Genomic DNA, 12,612 nt, shown 5'->3' on the forward strand with positions numbered 1-12,612 from the left:
TGCTAACAGGACAATACAAAGCAAAATACCATTACTTCTCAAAGCTAAAAATTCATTCAGATTGTGTGATTCCAAAGTTGTTTATGGTTCTTCTTAGAGTAGTATATGCACAGAAATTTCTTTTAAAAATGTCTTATTTTTTTCCCCCAATTTATTTATTTTCAGAAAAACAGTATTCATTATTTTTTCACCACACCCAGTGCTCCATGCAAGCTGTGCCCTCTATAATACCCACCACCTGGTACCCCAACCTCCCACCCACCCGCCACTTCAAACCCCTCAGATTGTTTTTCAGAGTCCATAGTCTCTCATGGTTCATCTCCCCTTCCAATTTACCCAAAAGCACATACCCTCCCCAATGTCCATAACCCTACCCCCCTTCTCCTAACCCCCCTCCCCCCAGCAACCCACAGTTTGTTTGGTGAGATTAAAAGTCACTTATGGTTTGTCTTCCTCCCTATCCCATCTTGTTTCATGGATTCTTCTCCTACCCACTTAAGCCCCCATGTTGCATCACCACTTCCTCATATCAGGGAGATCATATAAAAAAAAAAATGTCTTATTTTAGGGGCACCTGGCTGACTCAGTCACTATAGCATGTGACTCTTTTTTTTTTTTAAAGAATTAGACTTTTAATCTCATAGTTGTGAGTTCAAGCCCCATGCTGGGTGTGGAGCCTACTTAAAATAAAATTTAAAATGCTTTACTTTATATAAAAAGAATTCAATTTCAAATATACATTACTTAGGGCACCTGACTGGCTCAGTCATTGGAACATGCGACTCTTAATCTCAGGGACACAAATTCAAGGCTCACACTGGGTGCAGAAATTACTTAAATAAATGAACAAAATTTAAAACAAAAATGAACAAATAAAATAGTCTACTCAAAAGACACCAAGGAATTAGGGTGTTATAATCGTTGGCTCAAAATTGTTTTGTGATTAAAGGAATTTAATCCTATTTGTACCTGAATAACATTAATATGATTACTGTGATTTTTTTCAAAGTAAACCCTTTGTCCCATACAACTGGGGAATGTTTTTGTTTTTGCTACAAAATATTCCATAAATTAGATTTCTCATCATTTTCTAAATTAAATTTTATTTTATTTGGATGCTAAAGTGCTTATGTTCTAAAAGCTGATGGATTTTTAAGAATATTTTCTTCTTAACTTTGTAAAGCTCAATATGTAAAAACCTAATGACAACCATTAAGAGTTAAACAAGATTAGTTTGGTATGGAGACAATAATCATATCAACATATGGTACGATGAACAAAATTTTGTCTTGATTTTACCATGTTTGTGGATGGTTGTAAGATTATTTCTTTATAATTTTCTAGAACCAAACAGGTGTAAAACAAAAACAATAGGAAAAAAGGTAATTTGACTGGTACCGGGAAAGGGGGCACAATTTTGTTTAGGAATTGTTCTTATTTTTTTTTTAATTTTTATTTATTTGGGAAGAGAGAGAACGCCCAAGCAGGGGTAACGGCAGGAGGAGAGGGAGAAGCAGACTCCCTGCCAAGCGGGGAGCCAGATGTGGGGCTCAATTCCAGAACCCTGAGATCATGACCCCAGCTGAAGACAGACGCTTAACCGACTGAGACACCAGGTGCTCTGGGAATTGATTGATTCTAACATGTCATCCCAAATGTCAATTATGAACCCATGTGTTTAAAAATAGCTTTCAGGGGTACCTGTGTGGCTCAGTTAGTTAGGCCACCAACTCTTGATTTCTGCTCAGGTCATGATCTTAGGGTCCTGAGATTGAGCCCCGTGTTGGCTCCAGCTCAGCTCCCTCTCCCTATCCACACCCCCCCACACCCCACCCCCTGCCTTGAGCTTGGGCTCTAAAATAAATCTAAAAAAATACAAAAATACCTTTAAAGAAACCAGGCTATAACTAAGACCTTTGTGAATACATTTAGGAAAGCATATAATGTGTAATTACCAGAGATATCCCACTTTTTAAATAATGGATAAATGTTAAAGTATAGATTGTGAAGGGAATTATAAATCTAATTTTATGACCTGAAAAAACTAAGGAAAATCAAGGCTGCAGGGACGTGTAAATGGATTTATGGCTTTGCTTAAGCCTTTGATTTTTATGATCCCCACATGAAGGCATCATGGACATCTCCCGTGGTCACCACACTGCTTTTATTTAACTAGGATTACGAGCAATGAGTACCTGAACTTGGTCAGTACATTACAGCTGACGAAGCGAAGACAGAAAAGCCTAACTGTGGAGAGCAGCGCCACCTAGGGGTTAAATTTGTTTCTAACAAGAAACCTGCTTTTAATAGCCAGTCACTGGATCCTGTTCTACAGGGCTTTTAGCAAGGCGATAAAAGATCTGGCTACAGGGGATGAACTTGGGGGAGATAAAGGAATCTTGTATGGTGCACATGGCTTTGTAAATTGTGACTGGATGTTTGAAACAACTCAGCAGAAATGGTTGAGCCTCTGTCCATGTTAGAATCATTTAATGTTGGCATTATGCATGTCTAAAATAATTCTGTACTTGAAAGCCCGCCTACTATGATCAGGTGGAAGAAGTCTCTGTTAGCACTTGTAGCCTCAGCAATTCTTCCAGTTGTGGGAAACAAATCTTTGGCTTGAACAAATAGCTGCTTGGCTCAACCAAAGAACGTGGGGATGCCTATGAAGACAGGATTTTCTTTCCTCAGTTTTGAAAGGCAACCTTCTTTCTGGGACGCCCATGCAGTTACCAGGGAGTGCAATTCAATTAGCCAGAGTCACTGAAGTTAACCAGGAAGCAGTAATAAACAGTACTGAGATTCAGAGCATGCAAAGCCCTGTGTACCATACCCACGGCCCTGTCCAGGCCTGGCATGTATTTGTGCCTCACTCTGAGGGAAGAAAAGGGCTTTGGGTATTTGTGCCAGAAGATCAGTGAGACTTCAGCCCTTTTAATTGGGAAGGCTTTTGGGATAAGCAAAACTGCACTAATGCACACTGAGGAATGGGTTAAGCATGAATGATTAGGAGAGCAATATGCCTTATCTTTATTATGAAGTATTTTAAGTACAGAGAAGATAGTAAATACATGTGTACTCACTGCTCGGAAGCATCAGAGCTTAAGATTTTGCTATAATGGCTTTAGCTCTTTTAATTTTTTGAAGAATCACAACTTTTCAGATTCTCTGATTCCACCTTCTCCCTTTCAGAGGTAACCACCCTCCTAAACTCGGTATTTAGCATCCCTATGCAAGTGTTATTCTTCTGGTTCACCTGTATGTGTCCATACACATGACACCTCATGTTGTTTTGTGTTAACACATCAAGTTTATGAACATTCAAGATCTCTGAAAACACTGCCTTAAACTTTGGGGAAAAAAAATAACCACAGACATCATTTTAGGATTATGGATTATTTTCTACTCTTCTAACCCATTTTCCAATTTTCTTAAGAGCAGTATTATTTTTACTTATTTCCAAAATAACTATTTGATTAAAAAAAAAACCCAGCACAGGAATGCTCAGATTTTTTTTTTTAAGATTTCATTTATATATTTGAGGAGAGGGGTTGAGAGCATGCATGAGAGAGCACAAGCAGGGTGAGTGGCAGAGGGAGGGGGATGGATGGAGAAGCAGGCTCTCCACTGAGCAGGGAGCTGGACAGCCTGACGCAGGGCTCAATCCCAGGAACTCGGGATCACCACCTTAGCCAAAGGCAGATGCCTACTATAGGAACAATAGGAAAAGAAGTCATTTTTTTCCTGAGCTATCCAGGCTCCCATTTTTCTTTTCTTTTTCTTTTTTTTTTAAGCAAGTACTAGGCTTAACTTTGGGCTTGAACTTGGGACCCTGAGATCAAGAGTCACATGCTCTCATACCAACTGAGTCAGCCAGGCACCCTAAGAAATGGTCCTTTTACTTATTTGACAGAGAGAGATCGTAAGTAGGCAGAGCAGCAGGCAGAGAGAGGGGGAAGCAGGCTCCCCGCTGAGCAGAGAGCCCAACGTGCGGCTCGATCCCAGGACCCTGAGATCATAACCTGAGCCAAAGGCAGAGGCTTAACCCACTGAGCCACCACAGAGCCCTAGAAATGGTCATTTTAAAAAGAGCTCCCTGGGAGGTACCTGACCAGCTCCATCAATAGCGCACAGGACTCTTGATCTCAGGGGCCATGAGTTCAAGCCTCACACTGGGCAAAGAGTTTAGTTTAAGAACAAAGAAAAAAAGAAAAAAGCTTCCTGAGCTGAGAAACCAGTGATGTAGACTGTGAACCCGCAAATATTCACTGTTCTTTGAATTCAATTTACAATGAGCTGAACAGGTATATTACAAACGAACCTATTGTTTCTTCCTTTAAGAAGCTGTGGTGGTAAATCAGCAAAGGGCTGAGGGTTTAAACAGTGTGGGGAGAAACAGTTTTGGGAGATAATGTACATATGAAATTAAACTGTTTAGAACCGGGGTCTTGTGGGCGGTGCCAATCGGTTGAGCGTCCCACTTAGTTTCTGCTTAGGGTTAGGACATAATCTCAGGGCCGTGACGTCAAGCTCTGCACTCATTGCGGAGTCCGCTTAAGATTCTTTCCCTTTCCTCTTCCACTTCTCTCTGCACTCTCTCTCTCAAATAAATCTTAAAAAAAAAAGAACTGCTTAGAATCTTAAGACATGACACCGTTGAAGGATTCCAGTTACAGAAAAATCAAGTTACTGGTAATTATGGCAATGTATTTTAGGTAACACTTTTGGAAGACTGCCTCTTTATTTATCAAGGCTTTGGGGGAAGCAGGTTAAATGCATCCTATAGTATTAGTATAGAATACATTCTATTGGACAGACATACATGGAAACCTCTGGGAAGGTGAATAGAAGGCCAGATCTTCCATTTCATCACAATCTTTTATGTATTAGTGACTAAATCATTTCCCGTATTACCAATATTAGGTACTTGAAAAAGTTAATGGAAGTGGAAGAAAACAGTTAAATTTAATAACCTCCATTTTTCCAAGGAGCCTTCCTTCTGAGGGCTCATTTCAGAGATTACAGACTCACATCCCATCAGGGACTGGTCACAGGCTGACTTTACATTAATGTAAATTAAAAACAATTTTGTTAAAAAAAAACAATTTTGTTATTTTAAACAAGCCTGTGGGCTGAATTTGCCTGTGGGTAACTAACTTACAACATCTGAATTCGTAACATTATATATTTCATTGATATAATACATATGCCATAAATACACCCCTTTAAAAGTGTGTAATTCAGTGGGTTTTAGTATATTCACCAAGTCGTACAACCTTTACCACTAATTCTAGAACGTTTTCTTCACACACCCGTCCCCCGCCAAAACCTCATACCCATTAGCAATTTCTTCTCTGTTCCCTTCCCCGCCAGCCCAGACTCAGACAACTAATAACCATTTGTCCCTCTATGAATTTCCTTATTTGGGTCATTTCCTATAAGTGGGATAACACAATATGTGGCTTTTGTGTCCTTTTTTCACTTTGTATAGTTTCTAAGGCTCAATCATATTACAACATGGATGTATCAGTACTTTATTCATTCTTTTGGCTGAATAATATTCCACTGTATGGCTATAACACCTTTAATTTGTCCATTCATCAACAGCTTGTTTCCTCTTTTTTGGCTATTATGAATAATGATGCCATGAACACTCATGTACAATGACTTCTGAATTTAAATTCAGAAATTTAAGTTAGATTTTTTTTTTTAGGTAGGCTTCATGCCCAGCATGGAGCCCAACGCAGGACTTAACCTCACCATCCTGAGATCAAGACCTGGGCTGAGATCAGGCACCCCTTAAATTAGATTTATAAACAACTAATACATTAACATGGGTCAAGATTACATATGCTAACAATTAATGCAGTTCAAATAGATATAAACAGTGAAAAGGTTTTTCTCACCCTTGTCTCCCACATGTCCAATTATCACTACTTTCTGTCCTCCTAAGTAAACACTATTAACAGCTCCTTAAGATGTCCTCACAGCATAGGCAAACAGCCTAGCTTTTCTTTTAATAGAAAGAGCACACTTATGCACTCCTCTGCACCTTACTCTTTCATTTTTTCCTGGATAGTTTCCATGTTTCTACAGTAACATTCTTTTCTAAAGCTACACATATTCTGTTCTGTGATTGTACCAATTTATTTACTTTTTAACATTTTATTTTTATGTAATTTTTATACCCAACATGGGGCTTGAACTCACAACCCTAACATTGTAAGAGCAGCACACGCCACCAAGTGAACTAGCCAGGCACCCCTTGAGCAACCTGTTTTGAACCTACCTTCGGCTTCTCAGAGTATTTACCTTTGCAGTCCCCACACATAGTTTAATGGGTCATTTTCACTAAATGGGATTTAAAGGAAAACCTCAGGAAATACTTTTGAGAGTTTTTTCCTCTGTGGTGTTTAGCATAGCTAGTATTTTATCATAAAACAGGAATTAAGGTAAGTGCCTATATAAAGTACAGGCCAAGTAGTAATCGAGTTGATTTACAAGTCAGTTTTCAGGGTGCCTGGCCAGCTCAGTCGAAGTATGTGACTCTTGATCTCAGGTAATCTTAGAGATTACTTAAAAAAAATGAAATCTTTAAAAAAAAGAGGCTTTTAACAGTTATTATTAATTATTATTCCTTATTATAGTAAGCTCTATGCCCAACATGGGGCTCAAACTCACAAGCCTGAGATGAAGAGCTGCAGGCTCTGCCAAGTGAGCCAGCAGGTGCCCTCAGAGTCACTCAGTTTTCCCACTATTACGTGACCTCATGAAAGTTGTCAGGAAAAAAAAAAGTTACTAGGTTGCAAAAACAAAGATCAAGCAGACGTCATTATTTCAGTATTTTTAGTTAAAATACGCTATTAAAGTTAGTCAAAAATAATTTCTGGAATCCTTCTACACTGTCGGTAGGAATGTAAAATGGTACAGTCACTATGGAAAACAGTATGGACATTCCTTAAAAAACTAAAAGAATTACTATAGGATTCAATAATCCCACTTCAGGTTATTTACACAGAAGAATGGAAATCGGGATCTCAAAGAACTATCTACACTCCCATGTTCACTACAGCAGTATTCACAACATCTAAGATACGGAAATAGCACAAAGGTCCATCAACAGATGAATGGATAAAAAAAAATGTACAAAAAAATGCACACACACACACAAACACACACACACACTGAAATATTATTTAGCCTCAAAAAAGGAGGAAACCCTGCCATTTGCAACATCATCACTAGACCTGGAAGACATTATGCTAAGTGAAATAAGCCAGACACAAAAAGACAAATACACATAATCTCACTTATGTGTGGAATCAAAAAAACCAAAAATGTCAAACTCACAGTTAACAGAGGATAGGTTGGTGGTTACCAGGGATTGGGGGAAAGCAGAGTTGCTGTTCAATTGCTTTAGTTAGTTACGAAAGGAGAAAATTCAAGAGATGTGCTGTCTAATGTGCCATCTACAGTTAACAACATGGTACTGTGCACTTAAAAATGCGTTAGATCTCATGTTAAGCATTCTTACTACACACACACACACAAAACAAAGGGACACAAGGAAACGTGTGGAGGGCATGCATTTGTTTATTACCATGATTGTGGTGATGGTATAATGGGTGTTGGCATATGTCCCAACTCCTCAAAGTGTATACATTATATATGTGCAGTTCTCTGTGTATCAATTTTATAGCTCATTAAAGCTGTAAAAATAATGTTTGTACTTTTTTTTTGTAGGTAGATACTATGAGTTAAATGCTACCTACTCTACCATCAGTGCTGTTAGTTAACATCTTTTTCTGCTGGTTTCTCATAAATACTTAGCATTCTTCATTCCCAACATGATACAAAACACTCAGAAAGCAAAGAATTAAGTTTCTTAAGTTTAGTGTTTCAAAAGAAACACTAAAAATTCTAAGATATTGTTACAGAAGCAAAGATGCATTTACTTCTTTTACAGATTAACGAAAGATTGAAGTTTTGGCCATCGGGTTAAGAGAATAATGGCACACTTGACTCCATCAGCAAACCCATAAAGAACAGAAAGAAACCAGTAGAAAGGCATGGCTAGCACAAGAGCCCCTAAGTGATCATGATTTCTGACCTCACCGGTTATTTTCTGGATGCTGAGATGACAGTGTAGTCTTTTCCAATAGAATGATTAAGGTGCTCACCATTTCAGAAACTACTTCTTAGGCTCTTGGTTAGTTCTTCAAGTGCTAACAGCTGAGCTTTATGTTTCCTGAAACATCCTTCTGGATTTAACCTTAATTTTAAGTTCTAGTCTATAAATGAGAAATGCAAGTAAGAATGAGGGGTCAATTTATTTTAAGTCATTTTATCATTAAATACCAATATGCACAGTTTCAAACATTTATAAATATTTCAATTTATAGAAAATTAATGGAATCTTAAAATTATCTGCACAGTGATTTAACAATTATTTACAATTAACTGATTTTGTAGAAACATAATTATGTTTAAAAGTACCCTCATCACAAAGTAATAATTTCACAGTACCTTTCTATAGTATTTTGTCACTCAAGTGGCAGCTGTAGCAATAAAACCCAAGTAGATTGAATAATTTAGAAACAGCATTACCAGAACTGCAAATGCAAGCCACCATTAACGCCAAACAAAACAAGACCTTTTATACTAATATATAAATATTTCCCCTTTTTCAGCACTGGTTGAAGAAAATATTAGGAGATAGTATTTTATTTGTGGTAAACAAATTAATTTTAGGATATTAAAAAATTGACAGTAAGATGCTGGATTAGGTAGGTTTTTATAACATGTATTTTGAGAAATTCTTGGTTTCACTGGAAGCCATTTCTAATTGCAAACCTTTCTTCCATTGTATACGTCTCTGTGATCCCAAATAGAAATTATACTTGCTTACAAGCAACTAATAACATATTTGGATACAAAGAAATTCTTGGCTTTATTCCTAAGGTTTTCTTCTACTTCAGTGTTTTTTGCTATCCCCTCTAAACAATCCCAAATATTTCCCAAATATTTCTAAAATTATGTCAAAGGAAGATAACCTTATATGGACTAGTGCTTGTTTGAAAACAATATTTACCATAGTATTCCACAGTTTTGTCTTTTTCCTTTTTTTTTAAAGACATATATTCAGCTCAAACAATTAAATAAAAAGGTAAGGTATAAGAAATATAGCTGAAGTCACGATAAGTACATTTTCTTTTATTGACTAAGAACATATACTTAAACTTTAAATGCTGGCTCTCTTAAGAAAAAGTTTCTCCTTGTAAATATGCATAACCGTTGCCCAAAAAGTATACAGTGATTTCCCCAAAATATTTATACACACAGTGGTCCACTTAAGACCAGCCCCATTATAACCTACTGAATACAATGTGCTCTGAATTTATAAATGGGCTACCCTCTGTATATAAAATATATAGGCATGTATGTTAGACACACAAGAAATATAAAAAGGAGAGATGAAAAGAAAAAGTGTTCTTCCCTGTAAGATCCAGACAGATATTCAGTGTATTAGTGAGATTATGTAAAATGTACTCTTAATTTATAAATGGGCTGCCCTCACTATATAAAATATATATAGGCATGTATGTTACCATCCAAAGTAAGAAATACAAAAAGGAGAGATGAAAAAAGAAAGGAAAAAGTGTCTTTCCCTAGAAGATCCAGATGGCAATTCAGTGAATGAGTGAGACCACGTAAAGTATCTGAAGAATTTCAGTTTTGGCAAATACCTTTCTGGAAAATGTCTAAGCTATGAGAGTACTCAATCTGCATTTTAAGAATTCCATAGAGGTGTCCATTTAAACATTTGGGGAAGATGTTGTGGCCTCCTTAATATGCAGAAAAGAGGACTTTTAGGGTCTTTTAAAAAGAAACGGAACAAAAAGCCACTCATTTTTAGCTGGTTAGTCAAGTGTGTGTAGTGCAGAGAACCAAATCCTAAGACCATCATCAGCATTTGAGTGTGTTTGATGAAAGATTCCAATGAAATGAAGGACCTGAATTCTTCCTAGATCTCAGAGGGAATGGGGCAGGACATGATGGCAAAGGAGGGGTCAGCCCCCAAGGTGGCTGGTCCAATCTTAACTCTTGATGTTAAAAAACACACCAAATGTTTCTATAGCATTCTTTCTGCTGCATTTTCTTTATTTCAAGCCACAGGACTACTTGGAGGGTCATGCAGCAAGTGGCTTATAAATAAAATCAGAGTCTATGAATAGTGTCACCACATTAAGAGACAATCGCTGGATTCTCTCATTAGGCAAAGAGCTCGCATCTTTGGAATCCGTTGAGTTGGTATCATTTATGGGATACCTAAAATGAGGGACAAAAACCACATGTATCAGTAACAACATACACGCAATTTAGGAGTTGAGGCAATGAAGACTATTCAATCACTTGAGCTACACATTCCACATTATTTCTAAATACTGGCTTCAGTTAAAATGCAAACAGATGTAACTAGGCCAATTCCAAAATTAGCAAATATTAACACTATTGTTAATTGCTTATCAAGGCCAGCGATTCCCACTGTTCTCAAATCTCAGCATATGTTACCAAGAGAGAGAACCTAAAGATGGTAATCATATCCATTTGGAAGCCTAGGAATTTAGACACATAATGTATCCCTTAGCTTAGAGATAAGCTACATGGCTCAATTCTGATAGAGAGTAGGACTTTTCATCCTCATGGTACCAAGGAGGAAACAGGAGGAAAAAAATCACTGAAAACATTCAGTTGCAATATTTTCCCCCCTTTCCAAACCATCATTATGTAGCAAAAAAAAAAAAACAAAACAAAACAAAACTCAGGATTATGAAAAAATGATATAGCATTTCCTGAAACAAGTCATAAGTTTCTTTGTAAACCTAAATTACTTATTTTTGGATTATCACAAAGTTTGGAAAATATTTTTGGGTATTCATTTTGGAGATTTTGGAAAATTACAATATTTGTACCCTTCCACCAAACATTCTCAAGAAGCAGAAAGAAAAAAGACATCTATAAATTCTGTATAGACTTATGCATCCAGAAGTCCTTCATAAGGTGAAAGCACTAATACCAACATAAGGTACTGTTTTTACGAAAGCAGATTTGAATAAACTGATCCCAAATATGAAGGATATGGAAAATGGTAGTCTAGTTTTAAGTTCTCACACAAGTAACTCATATTTTATCATTAAAAGATAATCTAATGTTCTGCTACTGTAAGTACTTTTCATTCCAAATTTACATATAGCTCTAAAGTAATGACATCAAGTTAAGGCTTGCCAGATTTCTACAATCAGATGTTCCTTCCGTTATCAATAAAGTTTACATTTTACATGTTAAACCCAGGTCAACATCTAATTAATTATGAGAAATAATTGAGCTCTTTCTCTAATTATGAAAAAAATTATGAAAAAAACATTTCACTTTCTTGGTAACATATGGGACAAGTCATTGCCACATAAGCTCTTAAGCCTCAATTGGAAGAAAAGTTGAGCTATCATTAGGAAAAGCTCCCCAGAACAATTATTACATTTAAATTATCACAGGTTATTCAATGTATTTCATAACATGCTAAGTAGTTTTATTTTTCTAATAAGCAGAAATTAATGTGCAAAAAATACTTCAGTTTTAAGTCTAACTCTCATTATTTTAGCAATTATTTTAAAACTTCATCTCACAAAATATAGTCTTGTAACTAAAATAAAAGAGACTATATATGTTTCACGATTTTAGAGTTTTCCAGAGACTCTGCTAACATACTCTGGTGGAAACTCTTAACCAGAACTGAAATACTTAGACTCGCATAGCAAGTTTTCTTGAGTTTAGAGAACTTACGTACGTTTGAGAGCCAATTAAACTGTCAGAAAATTATATTTGAACATTCATCTGTCACTCTGAAATTCTTTCATGTAAGCTTTCACAACACTTTCACTTCTGCTTCCTGCCACAGCTGACAGCAGAAGGCAGCCCCTCAAAGAAACTGTCATTTACTAACAATAAAAGAATTAAGCAGAGCCACAGTCCTCAATTCTGACTGCCCTGAAAGATTAATTGGTCTAACACATTAGACCTTTCATGGATTTTCCAGGTTCCTAAGCACAGGGAGAATGAAAAACACTAAACATTTTCTGCCAAGTTATACACAAATACATTAGTGCTAACTAATAAAATTGTCTAATTTAAAGAGTAACTGACCTGAGATGTACCTTGCTCCGATTAACATTACCATGCTACTCACTATAAAAAAGCCCAAGGGTAGACTACAGAAGATACTAGGGTCACCTGTGGTCATCCAAGTAGAAGGAATTCCAGTCAAGCAAACCAAAAGAGAGACACATAATTACAATATTTGTGTTAAGAATCACATGACAGCAAAACAAAATAAGTTATAAAAATAGTATATTCATAAAAGCTAGCAGAGTTATTACTTCAAATCAAAAATATAATCAATCTTGAAGGCTTATGACAGTTAACAAACAATACGGATAGCATGCCACAGGTAGCCAAGAACATAATACATATATAAACCCACATAAGCCTTCCACTGGCAAAGCTGAAGAGAGCTGATGGAGAACTTTTTGGGAGGCTGTAGATTTTTGCTTT

General features: G+C 36.6%; 1 protein-coding gene across 5 annotated transcripts in view; it reads right to left on the reverse strand.

Moving 5' to 3' along the window:
* Positions 1 to 8,314: 8,314 nt before the first annotated feature.
* The window catches only part of GK (glycerol kinase), an 80,080-nt gene continuing 75,782 nt past the window's right edge, over positions 8,315 to 12,612 (reverse strand). For 4 of the 5 annotated variants that reach the window (XM_044235647.1, XM_044235649.1, XM_044235648.1 and 1 more), the window contains 2 exons: positions 12,205 to 12,291; positions 8,315 to 10,332 (listed from right to left, as the gene is read on the reverse strand). In XM_044235647.1, coding sequence (XP_044091582.1) covers positions 10,322 to 10,332; positions 12,205 to 12,291 — 98 coding nt within the window. In that variant the 3' untranslated portion in view covers positions 8,315 to 10,321. The remainder of the gene's footprint in view (positions 10,333 to 12,204; positions 12,292 to 12,612) is intronic. The other variant, XM_044235650.1, reaches the window with a different exon arrangement.

This window comes from Neovison vison, chromosome X, assembly GCF_020171115.1.
Source record: "Neovison vison isolate M4711 chromosome X, ASM_NN_V1, whole genome shotgun sequence".
Classification (NCBI taxonomy): Eukaryota; Metazoa; Chordata; class Mammalia; order Carnivora; family Mustelidae; genus Neogale; species Neogale vison.